Raw genomic sequence first — 18831 nt, 5'->3', positions numbered from 1 at the left:
GTCACTAGAGGCCCTAATGAAGAGTCCCTCCCCACCATCCCTATAGGCCCCCTTCAGATACTGGAAGGCTGCTATGAGGTCTCCACGCAGCCTTCTCTTCTCCAGGCTGAACAGCCCCAACTTCCTCAGCCTGTCTTCATACGCGAGGTGCTCCAGTCCCCTGATCATCCTCGTGGGCCTCCTCTGGACTTGTTCCAACAGTTCCATGCAACAGTTTATGTTGAGGACACCAGAACTGCACACAATACTCCAGGTGAGGTCTCACAAGAGCAGAGTAGAGGGGCAGGATCACCTCCTTCGACCTGCTGGTCACGCTCCTTTTGATGCAGCCCAGGATACGGTTGTCTGTCTGGGCTGCAAGCGCACACTAAAGCCAGCTCATGTTCATTTTCTCATTGACCAACACCCCCAAGTCCTTCTCCGCAGGGCTGCTCTGAATCTCTTCTTTGCCCAACCTGTAGCTGTGCCTGGGATTGCTCCAACCCAGCCATCCCCTCTCTTCTCCATTTAAGTATACTTGCTCTTCCCTGATCCATATTTGTTCCTCCCTGTGTCCATCCCGTAAGCACTCTGTCAGATTTCCACATGCGCAGAACGCCCCTAAAACACGCTGTAATATTTTACACAATTTCAAGTTTCTTTGTGCTGCATTGCAACATCATCTGCCCTGTACCCACATACTGTCCTTTTAGGCATTAATCACCATTAGCATGCAGGACATCAGAAACCATGGCTGAAACATTCTCCTTCAATGGTCTTTAGAGCAGCAGATTCATTGGCGTCAGTTCTCCACTGGTTAGGCTACTTTGGTTCCACCATCTATCATTGTCCTTTTGATCATCACCAGATCTTTGTCTTTAATTTGATTAGCCTTTAGTCAGATAACCTAAACCCAGTAAAATTCACAATAACATTTATCTGGTTTATGCCAGAAAATTTATTTTCATCATTAGCTTCTTTTACTGGAAATTTTTATCTTAAAGACTTTGCTTGACCCGGTAACATAATTCAGACAGGAGAACACAATGTACAGTTTTATCTATATAATTTCTTATCCATTTTTAATCTTTATAGGAAGGCACTAGGAAGTGTTCTTGCCTATTTTTTTCCCTAATCAAACTTAAACTATTCCAGCTACTTCTAAACTTCCAAGAAAATCACAGAACAATGTAGGTGAAGTTGTAGCAAAGTTCTATGTGTGCTGTAACTAAGACAAAGAGTAATTTAAGGCATGATTTCATGACTGTTTTAATTTGCCATAAATCCATGCTCCCTGACTCACAAGTTTTTAGGCTGACTAGACAGATAACTGAATGATTCATTTTCACACAGATCCATTCCCCATGTCCAACTGAATACTCGCCTTCTGTAGCAGCAGCAGCAATCTAGGCTTTGTGCTTTTTACCTTATTAGTGGGAAGGATGACAAAACCTTACTATAATCTACATATGGGTTAATATTATCTTGACATTTGCTATGTATTTAGGGGTGAAGAATAATGTTTGAAAGTTCACAAAGCACTTGAGCGGGGCGTTTCTTGCTCAAAAATGCAGGTTCCTTGAGTTTATGCATTGTTTTTTTTTTAATATGGGGGAGTACTAATGTGCATATAAAGCTGCCTTTTTTTATTCTTTTCTTGTCCACCTTTGAGATTCCAATTATTGTTTTGACCTTCTTGAGACTGACTTCATTCACTCAGAATCAGTCTGATCCAGTATGCAAAACTCTTTGTGTCATAAAACAAAGCAAAATGTAAAAAAAGTTCTAGCTATGTAGCGGACTTGTCCAAATAGTGTGTAATTAAGAAGGAAATAGCTATGTGCAGAAGGACAAACATCTTCATGCAAACTGTATCACACGTGTTGGGTAATGGTATAGTTCAGTGTGATGTGCCATAGCTATCAAACCTGAACTAATAAATAAATGGTATAAATTAAAACGGTAGGTTTTAGTGCTTGAGTTCTCATTGCAGAGAATTCATGTGCTTGTTTCTGATTTCTGTGTCTGAGATGAAAACAATATGTAAAATGATTTCTGGTAATATTAAGTAAATAAAGAAAACAAATTGATAAAAAGCAAATACTTTTGTGGGATTATTGCTTTCCTTAAATTTTCACTGTGTTTTTTTTTTACAGAGCTTTCAGTAAAGCTAAATTTGACATTTGGAAAGGGCACAAGATTCTTCTAGGCAAGCTTATCTCCTCACTGCTAAATTTTGGCAAATTAATATTTATTGGATGTGCCACAAATTGTTGTTTATTCTGTGTGAGCATCTTGTGCCTCTAGGCACTATGCATATATGAACAGAGGCTTTGCAGCATGTTCTTGGAAGCAGGTTAAATGAGTCAGTTTTTCATTGTTCATTTTTGCCACTACATAACAAAAATTTTCTATTCAGTAAATACTCTTTGTGTTAAATTGTAAGTCCAATTGTATGGAATGCTTATTTGTTTTCTAGACAGTTTTAGGGAAGGTTGATTTTCTTTGCTGAGTTACCTATCACTTAAAATAAATTATCAAAGAAGTCTCAAAAAAAATGAAAGAAAAACTCAGAAACCCTACTATTTTGTAGGCTGCCAGGAATGTACCTATATATGCAGGCTTTATCCAGCAGGAGGAAACCTTTGTCTCTGTCAAAAAATGCACAGTCATTACTTACATTTTGAAGTTTCCAGAAACTACTAAATATTCTCTTTCAATTGAGACAGGGAAGGTCAGTTTGTTTGCTTGCTTTTTACTAGTATTAGGGGTAATTATATTGCTGACAACTCTGCACTTGCTATTATTAGCAATATGTAATGAATGTTTAATAAGGTACTTGCAAATTATAATTATTTACCATAATTTATATTATGGCAGATATGTTAATGAAATTTGCATTTAGTTGCATGTATAATCATGATCTGTAACTCAGGAGAATATAATAGTTGAATACTTCCGTACAGTGTTTCAAGATTAATTGCCTTCAACCTTAAGTCTTCTTAATTCTACCCTTGTTTATAGTAATCAAAAATACTAAAGCTATTTTTGTTTTCTCTTTGTTAAACTCTTTGCACTTAGCAATGTAGCAAGAAAGCATCAGCTTCATTGTTATGGATTCTGAAATCATCTGGAATAATTGCAAACCGTCCTTGGCCTCGAATCACTCTCACACTGACAACCACTGCTATAATATTAACTATGGCTGTATTCAACATGGTAAGGGGAAAAGGGGTATTTTTTTTCTGTTTGTTTTGTTTTGTTCTGTTCAGTATTTGTTTAGATGTCAAATTTATGGCCCTTGGATATGCCAGGAACCTATATGATAATGATTGCCAAGAACAAAACTGTAAAGCAGAGCAACAGAAAGCATATTGTATAATGGGGACCTCTGCCAACATGATGCTCAGCAGGAGCTCAGATCCTGGCTAAGTTTATTAAAATAAAATATAATTTATAAGAAATTAAAGGTAGTTAAATCCCAGGTTTGAATTGTTCAAATTCCTTGCTCATTTATGCTTTGTTTAGAAACAGAGTATTGCTCAAAAAATGACTCTGTGAAAGACTGTGTGAAACTAAGCTGTATCCAGATTTGTAATTCTCTGCTAATCACAAAATGATCATGATTTATGTGTGATTGAATTTCATGTGCTTCTCTTTTTTTTTAAAAAAAAAAAAAAAGGAAAACAAAATCAGTTACATCAAAACTTCAAAAGTACCAAACTATGGATTTGTTAAGACTGTCCTCTAGTTTGAGCATTTCAACCTATTCTTATTCTTTTCTCTCCTAATATGCAAAATCTGTGTAATTTTATTCTTTTTGTAACTACAGCAAATGCAGAGTAGCTCTGTCATTAATCTGCCTAAATCCTGAATCATAATGTCCTCGTTTATTCTGAAGGATGTGTTGGCTAATAGCATGAGCAGTATGTGTGATCAGAAAACTTCTTTTGCTTTGCCTTGCTGGCTGAGCCTGATTCTGTTTGCAAACCTCTGAAAGCTGAGTGTTCCAGCTCAGTCCTGTATCTGCAAAATGGGAACTGTAATATTTATTTAGGTAATGTTTCCACTCCAACATTAATGCATAGATATTAGTCACATTTTAAATGAGTGAGATTTGCACTTCAGCACTTCCTTTCAGTTGATGGTACTTTTGTTACTTGAGGATCACAAAGGACTTAAAGATCGGTAATACCTACATTGTTTAATTTGTTTTCCCACAACATTTCAGGGGAGCCTTACTCATTGTTACACTAAGTACTAGGCTTGTCAGAATGATGTAATGACGTGATGAACACTCGAAATTTCTGGTGAACTTTCTCTTGATTTAGTCTATTAAATGATCCTAATTTTGTTTTTATTGTTTTTCTTCAGAAAAGTAGGTAGTTTCCCTCTTTCTCCTGCTTTTGTGGGTTTGTTGTTTGTTTTTTTTTTAGGGAGAGGAGATAGATTCCAAAACAATTCCATGTTCAAAATTTACAATTCAGCTAACTGAACTTGATGTTTAAGGTTAGCAGATGAAAAACTCAAAGAAATTTTGGCTGGAAATGACAAGCCCACTTTTCATCAGTGAAGACAGTAAGCAATGGAAACAATTATTCTGAAAAGCTGTTGATTTTCCATCATTTCTTGTCCTCAGCTGAAGACTGTATGCCTTTATTTGCCATATTACGGGAAAAAAAACAGAGATGGAGGAGCTTGTGAAATGAAGATTACATTAGTTTTTCTCTTATTTTGAACTCTATAAATATGTAAGAAGAAATGAAATAACCTACTTGGGTTTAAAGCATACTTTGAGTTAGAATTCATGCAACTATATAGTTATTTATTAAGTTAAAAAGTGTAAAAGAAGATATGGTCAGCAACTGTTTTTTTCTTAAAGTTCTACTGTTGTGTACAGCTCACTTCAAATTTGGCCTTCAGCTAGTAAAAGACATTCTAGCAAAAAAACAGTTGTTTAGTATATCATTTTTAGGGACAGATTTTAATTTTATTGGTTCACATCCATTTTTATGTGGACTAAATGTTACAGGAAAACCTAATAGGCTGTATTTTAGTCTTTGTGCCTTATCAGTAGTGACTGCAGCATTACAAATAATCATGTTCCATGATATTCATGAGATGATAATTTTAAGTACAATTCCCACCTTGAAACTAAACCTTAATAGTTTGACTAGCAAAATTACTTTAAACGTGATTGTGAAATTTGCATTTCCTTAATATTAATAGCAAATTGTGGGAGAGACTCTGAAGTATCATTATTATATCTCCAAGCAACATGTACTTAGTAGCAGAGTCCATTAACTGCATTTATTTCCGTGAACTCTTTCAGTAGACAAAGGCGAAATGTAGCCATTAAGATTTAATGGAGATAAAAAGCCTCTAACTCTCCCACACCTAATATATCATAATTAAGATCAAAATGTCAAATAAAACTCAGCCTTTATGGTCAAGGGACATTAGAAAAGACGGGGGGTGCAATTTTATTTCAAATTAGCTGTTTCAGCAGACATCTAAATCTAGTCTTCACATTCGAGAGGTATGTAGTCATCATCAGTGGAAGGAAGTTAAAAAACGGGTAATGTAACATAAGTATTGAATACTTCTTAGTTGAAGGAAGAGGGTGACTAATGTTGCTTCCATTGAGAATTAGATCTGGTGATATATAGAGAGTAGGGCAACAATCAGCGGCTGAGGTATAATGTTTTTGTGAAACTGGCCTGTATTAAACTAAATATGAGAAAGTATACTGCAGGGAACAATCCAGACATCTCAGAGAGGTGGTAGGACTGCATGACTGCAAAGGGTTGATTCTTGGAAGCTAAATGAATGACTGTATCCAGTATATCAAATGATTGTACCTCACCATCCTCTGGGATTCACGTAATCTTGAGGAACATGGAATGATAAAAGAAACCTGGAACAACTCTTTGTTTCAGTGACTTCTGCATCAAATGCATGAATGGTTCTTGGCACAGTGACAGGATCTCAGGGCTATACTGTCCCAGGAAGGTCCCCAAACAGGATCATAGAATCATAGAATAGTCAGGGACAGGACATCTACCACCTCTCTGGGCAAACTATTCTAGTGTTTCACTGGGGAAGGAATGATACCAGAATTTGGGATTCTCCATATTTTTCCTGGGGCATTCATGTGGGGATCTGGGAATAAATTCCTGATGCAGCTGCCAGCCTAACTTGCAGGAAGGAAGGAATTCACATCACTGCTTCATAAGAAGTAGTGATACTCATTTTGGGAAGAAAATTCTCATAAGTTACATGGATATTTAGAGAATTGGTAAAAGAATTAAAAACAGAGAGGAGTCCTGCGTGTTTGCCTTAGAGATTTAGCAAAAGAACAGTGCTGAACAAAAGCGTTGGTGCTTCTTTTTGTGTGTGTTGAGGAAAATGTAAATCCCGTATTTCAACTTGTGATACCAGACTTGCATGCTTCTGCCATACGTAAAAGCGCACTGAACATACACTCTATGTTCTGCTGAACAAGAGTAGGGTACAAACATAAAGAACTTAGTTTAAAACAGCTCTATAAAAACCGTAGAGCATTGTGTCTTGAGAAGATTGCATAGCTCTTCTGGAACATCAGAAAATTAATTGAAAGTATAGTTGCATGTTCATATGAGGCAAGGAAAAGGGTTCAAAGTACCTCAGTGAGAAAGTTGGCTTTGTTTTTAGTAAGATAAGGGTGACCTTATAGCTCTGTACAACTACCTGAACAGAGGATGGAGCAAGGAGGTGGCTGTTCTCCCAAATAACAAGTGACAGGACAAGAGGTAACGGTCTCAAGCTGCACTGGGGGAGGTTTAGGCTTGTTATTAGCAACAATTTCTTCACTGAAAGGATTGTCAGGTTTTGGAACAGGCTGCCCAGGAAAGTGGTGCAATCACCATCCCTGGAAGTGCACAGAAAGTGTGAAGATCAGGCCCTTAGTGACATTGTTTAGTAGTGGACTTGTTAGTGCTTGGCTAGAGGTTGGACTTGTTGATCTTAAAGGTCTTTTCCAACCTAGTTGATTCTACCATTCTGATGATGATGTTGATGATCCAGTGTATTAGTCTTTTGCAGTTTTGTGGTCAGATAACAAGGGAGATACACTAACCATGCTGTGAGGGGAGAATCTGTCACCTCATGGCTCCTATTGAAACAAGTAGCAGCACAGGAGTATTTTCAACACGTGAGGCAAAATCTCACAACTGAAGATTGCAGATGATACAAACACAAGAAAAGAAAAAGCTGTTGGAATACATGAAGTTAAAATGAGAATTTAATGGTAGTGTGCTCAGCTGTTCCCTGGCAAACATTGGTATTCATAAAAAATATTGCTTTCATTTGAGTCATTTGAGTAGGTGTGACTGCTTAGTAGGACTGAGCTGTCTATTAAAAAAATACTATGTTGAAGAACAATATATATCTCCAAAGCGTGATAGCAGATGTAGGTAACTGTTGAGAGACAAGAAAGGCAAGTACAAACACATCATTCAGAAATAACTGTTGTTTGGCTTACGGGAGATGACAACATCTCCATATCCTTTTTTTTTTTTTTCCCCTTTCTGCGTTTATTTATGTGTTCACGGATACACCACATTTCACATAGCATTCCGTGTATGCAGGTAATGTTTATAGGACACAAATACCCTGTACAAAGCTCAAAACCAAAACTAAAATGCTTTAATATAAATTAAGAGATGTAAATAGACATGCGCATATACATGTTTATATAGTATAATTGTGTTTGAGTTCTTTATTGTATTTAATATACATGTTTATATAGTATAATTGTGTTTGAGTTCTTTATTGTATTTAATCTTTTGCTATGTGAACATGTGTGGGATGGGATTCTGAAACAAAATATAGTTATTTCATGTTTGCAAAAAAAAGGAAATGCACTATTGGTGGGATGTGGGAAATCTTTTTTCTCACCATTTTCAAATGACACCTATTAAGATGCGAATGTTGGGGGCAGGAAAGGGGATTAAATACTTAAAGCTGTCTGGAGGACCTTTGCTCAGGATTGTTCCTGTTAAAGAGGAAGACCAACACCAGCTGGATTAAACAGTAACCAAGAAGGATTTCTGAAGTAAGGAAGGAAATAGTGTGAGAAGTAGTATAAAAGAAGCACAGAAATTTGTAACAGGAAGCAGAGACCTAAGAGTGAAAACAGCTGATTGACAAAAGCTGGTTTGACACTACCGTTAGTATAGGTTACTGATTGCAGGTTAATTATGTGTAGTTTCACATAAACAGAGAATCGTGTTAGTGAAGGAAAACAACCTGAACGTGCAACTGTACAAACAAAGGTGAGTGCCAATTCGGTCTTGGTAGCAGGTGGTGTACCGATCACCTTCTCAAGTCCACAACTGATCCTGCTTCTGTTGAAGTAGTGTTACGGGGATAACAATTTCAAACTCTTCACAGCAGCACCACAAAACATATCACTGACCATGAGTGGTGGCTTGGGAGGTTGGATAGTCTATAAAAAAGAAAAAAAAAAAAAAACCCAAACCAAAACTCACTGTATATGTAGTAAAGTGCTGTGACATGTTGCCACGGGGGACCAGGGAGTCTCCATCCTTGGAGGTTTTCAGGACTTGCTTATACAGAGCTGTGGCTGACCAGATCTAGTGTTAGGTTGTAAATCGATAAATCTTTTTGATCCACATTTGATTACTCTGTGTGAAACTGTGCAGTTTTCTCTGGGGCAGTAGATAAAGACAGGGATGAGGCATTTAGATCTGCAGAGAACAACAGGTGAGAAGGAGGCAACCCTTGGAGCTCTGCAATGGTCAGCCTGGAATGGATTTCTGTGTGAGAGAGACTGTGAAATTTTCTAATGAAATTAAGGTAATGGGCAACGTCTGTGAGGAAAGCTTGGGATTTTGGAAAGGAAGCACCTGAGGAGCTGAGTAAAAGAACGTGGATGAAATTTAGTAGTACGGAGTGCAAGGTTATGGTTGGTCTGAGAGATCAGTGACAAGAAATTCTGATACAAGTTGGAAGCCCATCAGGTGGAGATGCAGTGAATTCAGGGTTTTCATTAATTCTGTGGATTTGATGACAACTCAGCTAGATCACAATAACCATCCATGTGACTGCTCTTAAGGTAAGTATAAATCCCATTTATCTAAGTGGTTCCCAGTGAAGGAAAGCTACCTCATGTTCGCTGAGCATGACTTTAGTGGCTGGGATTGTGCCAATGTGTAACAATGTGTTCAGCTGGTATAACCTCATGATCTCTCTGAGCCCCACTTGCATGGATAAGGTATTGAGGTTTTGTAGCTGTGAGCAAGGGAGCTGTCATTCTAGGATAGTATGAAAACATACTTCTGTGAAATCAGTATTAATGCTATTGCATGACTCACTGATAAAATCTGGGAAGTGTGTTTGCAGTTTTGGTCACCAAGAAGGTTGAATTGAAAGAGACTACTAGAATGATTAAGGGAATGAAGAGCTTGTTTTCTAGGAAGACACTAGAAAAACATAGTTTGCTGAGCATAATGAAGGCTGTGATAGCATTAAATATTAAAAAGAATATTAGTGAGAGAAAGGAGATATCTAAAAGTTAAAGAATGAGATTCACACAAGAAGAAAAACATGAGAACTAGCCATGAATATTGGTTAAATGTAGAAACTATTTAAGTGGTGAGATTCAAAGCAGTGTAATTAATGTAGTCACAGAAATCTAACTCATTAAGGAAGCATTGGATCAATACATTTAAGAGGTGCTCTATGATGATGGTTTCATGTGACATCAGCTGGCTGAATTTGATGACCCAGGAGATACTGGTTTCACTCTCCTGTTTCAATAACATTAGTACCAATACTATTGATATTGTTATTATGTTATTACACCTGTGTAAATCAACTTCAATAGAGACTTCTTATTCTTCTTTAATTTTCTATTTTCTATTCTTTAATTCTTCCTGTGTTTAAACAGGAGGTTGAGTTGATGTAAATCCAGGAATTATTCATATTGAATTTACTTAATCATTGTCTGTCTTTGTGTGAGTTTATGAAATACGAAAGTAATGTAACAAAGAGCCTTTCGTCTTTTATTAAAATGGAAAGTAGAGGCTAATAAGCATGGTTTTGTCTGAAGATGCAGGAACAAGTAATCAAGTGATGTCATTTTCCCTTTGCTATTTCAATTTGCAGTGAAATACCAAAGTTAAATGATTACTGGCAAGGCTTTCAGTGCTTCGCCATTTGTCTTCTCTACTTTGACCTTAAACAGCTGACAAGCTAATGGATTGTATGTTGTTTTTCTCTAGTTTTTCCTGGATAATGCTGTAAAAGCTTTTCCCTCAGTTCTTAATTCGTCAAATGCAAGTTTTCCTAATTTGAGTAATCAGACACGGTGGTGTATACAAAACAACTGTTTTTTCCTACCGGTAAGTCCATTTTTACATTTCTTTCTTTATTTACAACAATTGCACTAAATTGACTGTTGCTGGATCTGCTTGAAGTTAAACACCCACCATTTTTTAAGTCTGTAGCAAAAGCTTGGGGTTTTTTTTCAGTCACCTCTAACTGGATTTGAAGTAAGTAGGAAGTGAAAGGAGGTTAGTACTTCTGAAAATAGAGGGTTTAATGAGCGTCAGGTTAAAAAGCAGGAAATAGCACGATAACTAGGAAGCCTAGCTCACCCATGCCAACAAATGGGTGTTACAAGGTTACAGGAGAATACACAGCAACTGCCAGGCAGACTGTGCACTGAAAGCCGTGTCGGTCCACAAATGTGTTTCATAACGACTAGTGGTAGACCTGAAAATATTCAGACTTTATCATTGTCCTGGCAGTAAATGTGAAATCTATGATCATCACCCTTCTGTCATTGCATGTTTGATTAAGAGGCTGGGTGAGAAGGGGAGAAATACAACACTCATGTACCACTGCATAGGCTGTTTAAAAGAACTGAACTGATTTGAAAATGTATTAGGGTGAACAAAAGCAGAGTAGCACATGCAAGAAGAGGAGCAAGGACATTGCTGGAAAAAAATGTGATCTGTATTCTAGAGAACAATGATTCTTAAAGGGATTACAAAAGACCCGCAGTTAAACATAATAGGCTGTATATTGTGCCAAAACAGGTCAACAGTCTTTGGATGAATAAGTGGGAGGCAGCAAGAGAAGGGAGATTATTTTCCCTCTATGCAGGATTGATGAAACCAGTACTAGAATGGTGTGTGCTGATTTCCACACAATGTGTTTTGCATAAAACAGCTACTCACTGTGTCAAGCTGAACAATCCTTAGTCACACACAAAAACAAAATGTTAGTTATATATAGACCCATCCTGGGGAAAAAAAAAACAAACAAAACCAAACCAGTTACAGTAACTGCAGCACTTACTTAGAGATTTTCAGCATCTCCCTGGTAAAGCTACAGCACAGCATGACTTTGATTCTTATTTTCAAATTTAGCTAACTAAATGTCACCAAGTATGGAAAGGTGCCTGCGTCTTCTTTTGACTTAATTGGCACAAAAAATCTGTTAAAATGTCACTTCTGATAATAATAAATGAAAAAGTTGTGTTGGGTAGAGTTTTTAAAAACTTTTTCCACAACCTATTTTTATTAAGTATCTCTCAAATACACAGAATTTTCACCTTGCACAACTGCACAACTTCTAGCTTGAAAAAGCTGTGAATTTGAGTTACTACTTTTGATCTTAAATGAAAAAAAAAACCACCAAAACTCCAGAATTCTTCTCTTTACCAAATGAGATACTGAATACTTAAGCTGCAAAGTTTGTTTCCTTATATTAAAAACTCAATCTTTTGAATCTGTGTGTTAGCTTTTAACCTTTATTCATATAGATAAACTTCCTGTGATTTACGATAAAGGACCTGACAGATCTATAGACTATGTTATCTAAAATGAATGAACAAGAGATTTTTTACTTACTTCAGCCCCAACAGAATTTTGTTCATTTTGAAGCAAATTGACTCTCCCCCCTCACCCAGCACCCAGAATAACTTTTCTGAGTTGTATTGTTTGTTTTCTTGTTCTTTTTCAAGATGCATCAAAGGTAACGCAGTAAGTTAGGTCTTTGCTTGTGTTGAGTTTTGTTTGGTTTTGCTATGATGCTTCTGTTGTTTCCGTATAATAGAAGTTAGGCCTGGGAGATTTCAAGTCATGCATGTCTGTTCCTGTGATAAACTACAGTCTGGTATTAGTGCTGCCACCTCCACATATTAAATAAATAAAGTCCTAATCCTGACTTCTAAAAGATGCAGTTTTAAAATACACTTTATTTGGCTAGGGATTTCCAAAATTACTTCCTTCTAAAGTTTTTCTTCGCAGACATATTGAGCAGAATCCCTTTTTACTTTAGTAAAGATCTTTATAACCACAGAACTGTAGGTCTTACATTTTTCAGAGAAGAGCTCAAATGGACTGGGCTTGATCGTAAGGGTGTAGTGTGCTGTTCAAGGCACAGGGCCTGTGATCCAGGTAAGAAAGGCACTCAAATTCTGTAAGGTATTGGTTAAAATACCATTTATTGGAGCTAGCACAAAGAGAAAAAAGGGGGTAGATGGAGTTACATCCCTTCAGTATTAGGAACCCTGAATTGTGCAGCACCAGACAGTTCTGCAGTCAGGAATAGTGTGAGGTACAGATTCTGTCTGTGGAGATGTTACCCAATATTTTTGTCTTTTGAGCTCTTACAGGATTTTTTTAAAAATAAACATTTCTATTTGTCATTTCTGCTGTCAGACAAAAAGCATCCATGAGAACTTGCTGCACTAGATAAAGGAGAAGCCACAGAGGTGGCATAACTGCTGCTACCAAGTGGGAGCTGCCTGAAAGCTCCTTGGTTGCTTGAGTTGGCCGAGCTGGCTGAGATTATCCTGCAGCTGAGGGATATGCAGAGCACAGCACAGGTGGTCAGCTTCTCTGCTGTGTGGGTTGCTAACACTTCAGTGTGCAATGATATTCCCATCAGGGTCACTGCAAAGGATAGGTATCACTGCAACTCTGCCTTGGAGAAAGCCTCAATGCCTGTGTAGTCAGAGCACATTTCTTTCTTCAGCAGAAAGTTGTACAGAGGTGTAGGATGAACGTAGATCTTCACTAAGAAACAAGCCCAGTATACCTGCACACAAAAGAGGTAATTTTTTTCCCAGCTGGGCATTAATTTCTCTGTAGGAATGTTCATACTCATTTGATGAACAGAGAGCAGAATGCTTGGCCCCTGGGACAGGCTGCCATTTGTTTGACAGGCTGCAGTCTTTGACAAAGACCAGAGTTCTCATGATATACATAGGTCAATAATTCCACTAGTCCTGATTTTCTGTATCTGGTTATTTTGACTGTTCCTTCACCAAATCATTGTTTTCCAGTGTCTTCCCTGCTTTGTAACTGCATGCATGCTTTTAAGATTCTAGCTAGAATGCCAGTTACCTTTATTCCCCTACAGTATGTGACTTCCTGTGGAATGCAGGCATCAGAGAAGTTTTATTTTTGGTGATTCTGAGCAGTAGCTAATTCTGTTTCTTATTTCAAGCAGATCTGCAAGCAAATTGCAGTAACGGCAGAGACTGAGATGGCAGATCAATTCTGTCTGATGGGTGCTGTGAAAATTATTCTTCTTAGTGTTCCTCCAACATTTAGTATACAGTGATTCAAGTTCTGTCAAGAAGTGCTGCCATCAACAAGTCAACAGTAGTCTGAAATAGCATATCTAGAAATAGAATGCTTTGTGGCTCCAGAAAATATGACTTCCTTACAAGGTGCAGGACTGTAATTTTCAGGAAGCGTCTTTGGCAAAGGCCCTGTATGTTAAAGTCTAAGATAACAATCCTCGTGAGAATGTATAATTCCTGGTTTAACATTAATATTGATGCCCTAATAAATTTCCAGAAAGTATGTAGAGAAAGCATTTTTCCAGGAATTTAATTTCAACCGTGCATATTTTTATTGATATATATGACATAGGAAAGAAAAGGCCTTTTTTTAGCAACTTAATGTGTTCTTATGTAGTCATAAGAGGATTGATTGGACAGATTTTTTTATATCTGTATTATGCATACGCCATGTTATTAATCTTTTTATTTTTCATGCCAGCTGTATTTCTGCAGTTTGTAAAATTTGTGTATCTATGAGGTTCATAACAACTATTGCATCAGTTTATAAATATAGCAAATATAGGCAATGAAATTGTTGTTTTCAGATATTTAGACATTTCACGTTGAGCCTTATGGTAGTGATACATACAGGGTACTTACTGAACTCAAACATGAGTTAAAACCGTACAGTGGCACAGGAATAAATCTTTTGTCAGTCTGCTGGCAGTGGACTCTTAAATTAGACTTCAACACCAGGAGTGGTGTTCCATGAATAGGCTCTCCTCACTACTGCAGAAGAGTAAACAAAAAAATGACAAAGGGTGAAAATTAGGAGTATAATCTGGATTCTGTTGAGTTTTGGGTGAATTGAGGCCTAGTAAGAAAAATTATCTATTTTATTAAATAGCAACATCTGGTTATTGTTGACTGTCTGTAAACCATAATGTCCCGGGTTGTAAAGGATTTCATTTTTAAGTGGTCAGTCAATAATACTAGCATTTTATTATGTATGATGTTCTACTCAGGAATAAAATTCTAAATATTTTCCATTTGATTTTTCTTTGTCAGTATTTTATATACAGCTGCATATTAGGGCTCATTTCCTGTTCTGTTTTCCTGAGGATTAATTACGAGTTAAAAATGGTGATAATGTTGATTGCATTGGTGGGCTACAATGTTATCCTTCTGCACACTCATGGGCCCATGCTGGATGACTACAGCAAATTTATGTATGCAATGGCACCTCTTAGAAGGTAGGTGGATAACTCTAGTCCTTCTGAAATTAACTGAAATTAAATACTACCTATGGCATTTCTCAGTCATGGAACAGATTTTTTTCTGCGTGTTTAGCTATATAATCTACAAGTCATAATTTAAAAACATTGTCACGCTGCAGTTAATATATGATTTAATGTCACACCTTAGAGCATCAGAATAAAATAAACAAGTCTGGGCACATGCTATAGGAAATAGACTATGGTTTAATTTGCCTTTTTTTAATAAAGGACATTAGGAAAACATTATCATGAAGGTAGTTAAGGCCTAAGGCTGAATATAATTAACACTGTTAAGACATTTGCTGCAAGCCAAATAAAATCAACTTCCTCAAACTAGCACATTGTCTTAAAGCTCTACAAATTCAGTCTTAGCTACTGAAAACAATAATAAACCAACAGTTTGGAATTTTTTTGCTGTGCTCATGAATTTGTGTGTTAATTTTTCTGTGAGACTGCTGAAATCTTTGTTAGAGGTGATGATACGTAAAACCAAAATTATGACTCAATTCTAAGTACTGCTGTATAAAGTAATTTTTGGACACCTGTAATTTCTACCTCACTTTCAATCAAAGAGGAGATTCTCCTTTATGCAGGCTGAGTGTGCAGTGCATGTACCACAGCAGAAAAACTGAATGCTCAGAATAGAGTTTCAGTATCCTTCTTCCTGTGCTGTAAGCTTCTTGAGATCTTTAGGACACAAAGACAGCCATGGAAAAGGATCTGAGTTTTTTAAAAGTGTGTGTTCTTTGCACTTAAATCTAAAGATTAAATGAACAAACCCAGGTCGTTTTTTTTTTTCATTGCATTAGAGGAACAGATATCTGTGTGATGGGATGGAGAACAATGGAACAGGTTAGATTGAGCATGTGCTTCTGGCAGCCCTGATTTTGCCAGTCAAGATGTGTGTCTGTTGGTATATTCCTTCCTAAATCTCTCACCAAGGTTCTTCTTTCAGTGGCATCTGTAGGAGAGTGCTAGGGAAAATTGTTCTCCATCACTTGTAGTGTCTTTTCCCAAAGCAGAGCTATTAATAAACTCTGTACGAGAACTAGTTTGTGCCTCCTGTAATTCTGAGGTGAAAAGACATCTTGGAACTTAGGTGCTTTATTTTCTGTTTCTTGACATTCATTAGATACAATCAAGCTCTCCATTATGGAAGTAGTGTTACTATATAAATTAAAAAAAATCTCTTTTTAATCTGCCTGTATAGAATAAACACCAAATACTCTTCATTTGTAAGCAAACAAGGACATAATTTTTACTAAATCCTTATCGGATTTCAAATTGTAGGCACATTTGCACAAAATGCAGAAGAGTAATTATACCTACATAATGGAATTAATCATATTTCATCAAATAATAAAGCATATCATGTTTAAATTGTCGCGGTTTACATACCAGAAAGTAGTGTAAATCGTGGTCTTATTCTTGTACTGAAGTAATTTTGTTTAAACTTTTGAGCAGCTTGCTTTACTTATGTTTATATTTTGTAGGCCAGGAATACTGAAAGACCTGAAGACAATGGGCTCAATTTCTTTGTTTATATTCTTCATCACATTACTGGTTTTGGGCAGACAGGTAAGATGCACACTTCTCTGCATCAGTGGACACAATGACAGCGTTCACATACAACCTGCTACCTTCTCAAGCGTGCTATAAATTTTCTGACACCTTTACTCCTTTCTGCCCCACCCCCTTGCAAAGAAGTGTCACAGCATCTAAAAAGCTATTTTTTTTATTACCTTCCAATATGCCCTTAAAACTCACCAATAACTGTCATTGAGCCTGTAAACATTATGCTGATAGTGTGCTGTGACTATTGCTTGTCATGTTGACCAATATTGTCTCATGGCTTCCTAGTGTGATCCCATCTGTCTGCATCCATCTGCTGTCTCCCTAGTTGCTTAATTACAAGCTATTTTCTTCACAGTTATTACAATTTGATGAAGACACAGAAACAATGTAGCATGCAAACAGAAGTGTACCACATACTGAGGCCATAGTTGCACTGAAACTATGACCCAACAGGAAGCTACTCTTTTTGTTAACCAGTTGTGCTTTTTCAGTGCCAGTGTGATGTCAATGGCCTTACTTTCTATGAAGCTGAGGACAGGTGCAAGGGCAATTCCTTATATAAATCCTCTGGTCTCTCCATCATCCATGGTTAAAACCGCAACTCCAGCCCATTGCGCCAGGAATGATGCAGTGCACATGAGAGGGCTCTGGGATGGAAGAAGCAATCCATGTGGGATCTCATGAGCACCCTGTATCCCCATAGCCTTGGGAAGGATCTTATCCCAGACTGTCTTTAAATCACTCATTTACATTACAATTCCTTTAAATATAATGACTGTCATTTAAATTGACAGGCAGGCTTTGCAGATTACTAGACAAAAAATTCTCAGCTGGCAGCTTCTCCAGTAGAAGATCCAAAGATTTGCTGTAGTGGGGAGCACCCTTCTTGAGTTAGAAATAACATTCTTCATCTGTCTTGCTGCCAGCACAGTATGAGTTTGCTAATTTGATGATGGTCGCATAGTGGGGCTGGAGCACAACTACTTCCTCTTGAAAAGCAGGATAAATACTTCATCGCACCAGTTGACAATCTGTAGTCTCTGGGTGCTACACTGAGGAAAAAAGGAGAGTGTTTATTTGTTGGTTCAGTCACATCAACAAGAAAGTTTTCTTTGCATACAACAGTGTGCAGGTGTTGTTCCCTGTCACACCAACTACAAAATGATTCTGTAATGGAAAAAGTCTTTGTTTTCAGAGCTATAGGTTCAGGACCCTTGTCATGATACCATTTGTTTGCAGCTCTTCAGTCTTTTGCCTTTGATTTTTCTGCTAATTTATTCTTCCTTAAGGAAGGCAAAAAAACCTCTGTGTTTTCAAACACTCCCAAGCAAAGTCTAAATGATAACTAGAAAACTTTGTGAACTAATTTTAATGCTTACTTGGCATAAGACTGGCCATTTTAAGTTACCGCTAGTGATACTGACTGATAGCAAATGCTTTGGAAAAGAATAGGGGAGGAAGTGAATCTGTGTAGAGTGACCCCTCCAGGAACATATGCTTCTCACCTTCTGCCAGTTGACATTTTTGTGGCAATTTTTAATAACTATTGGCTGCTCTGCTTTCTGTTACACTGTTTGATCCATTTTTAATCTTTTTTAATCTTCTGGGTCTTCCCAGCACTTTCTCATGATGAATTTCACAACTTGATAAAATGTCCTGTGAAAGTGTCTTGTTCTTAAACTTTCTGCTTGCTACTTTCATTGAGTGGCACTTGCAGAACACTGTCAAGACATCTTGGCAGTGTAGGCAAAGTAAAGTTCTTCCTTACCCTTCTTCCACAGAGAAGTAATACAAGTAATTTCTCTCTTTGCTATTGAATTTTTCTGATTTGCGGGTAATACTGTGTCTCTTCTTTTAATATCTGATTATTTTAACAATGCCAGAGATAATAGCTGCTTATGAAAATGGTGGTCTTTCCATTTCCCTCAAGCTGGCATTGGTGCTCCTCTGTCCCCAGAGTGGATAACCAGAAAGATCATCTAAACCAAAGAATGCTTTCCCTACAGGCCTTGCTTTGTGAACCTGCCACCACTGGTCAGAGAGATGCCTGTCCTTGTACAAAAGCAGGAGGGTGAATGTGTGTCTCTGGTTGAATGGGAAAGAAGAGCCAGAGAGATAGTATGTCATTGCATGTTATATAAGCCAATTTAATTCTCAGGTTCAGTTAATACTTTTATCTGCAGAACTAGCATCTTTACTGAAAGAAGTAGGCCTTCCCTCAGCTACTCATTCTTAACTGTTCTATCGCCTCATTTGTACTGGCACAGCTGCCTGTGGAACTGTAGAGTGGCTCAAAATAGGGTAAAAATCTGCCTTAAAAGTTAACTGGAAAAATGGTTGGGTTGCTGACAGATCTATTTCCAGATCTGGTTTTACGGTGTGGCTGTAGCAATGCTTGTGACAAAAGAATGAGCA

General features: G+C 37.3%; 1 protein-coding gene across 2 annotated transcripts in view; it reads left to right on the top strand.

Moving 5' to 3' along the window:
- Positions 1 to 18831, top strand: part of ADCY2 (adenylate cyclase 2) — a 209046-nt gene that overhangs the window by 170254 nt on the left and 19961 nt on the right. For both annotated transcript variants that reach the window (XM_057428819.1, XM_057428818.1), the window contains 4 exons: positions 3061 to 3198; positions 10266 to 10385; positions 14633 to 14817; positions 16335 to 16419. In XM_057428819.1, coding sequence (XP_057284802.1) covers positions 3061 to 3198; positions 10266 to 10385; positions 14633 to 14817; positions 16335 to 16419 — 528 coding nt within the window. The remainder of the gene's footprint in view (positions 1 to 3060; positions 3199 to 10265; positions 10386 to 14632; positions 14818 to 16334; positions 16420 to 18831) is intronic.

Source organism: Pezoporus wallicus, unplaced genomic scaffold (assembly GCF_028554395.1).
Source record: "Pezoporus wallicus isolate ANWC-B61680 ecotype Strahan unplaced genomic scaffold, APGP_CSIRO_Pwel_v1 contig_6658, whole genome shotgun sequence".
NCBI lineage: Eukaryota > Metazoa > Chordata > Aves > Psittaciformes > Psittacidae > Pezoporus > Pezoporus wallicus.
Note: the sequence above shows the minus strand (reverse complement) of the source record. Positions and strands in the feature narration are given on the sequence as shown.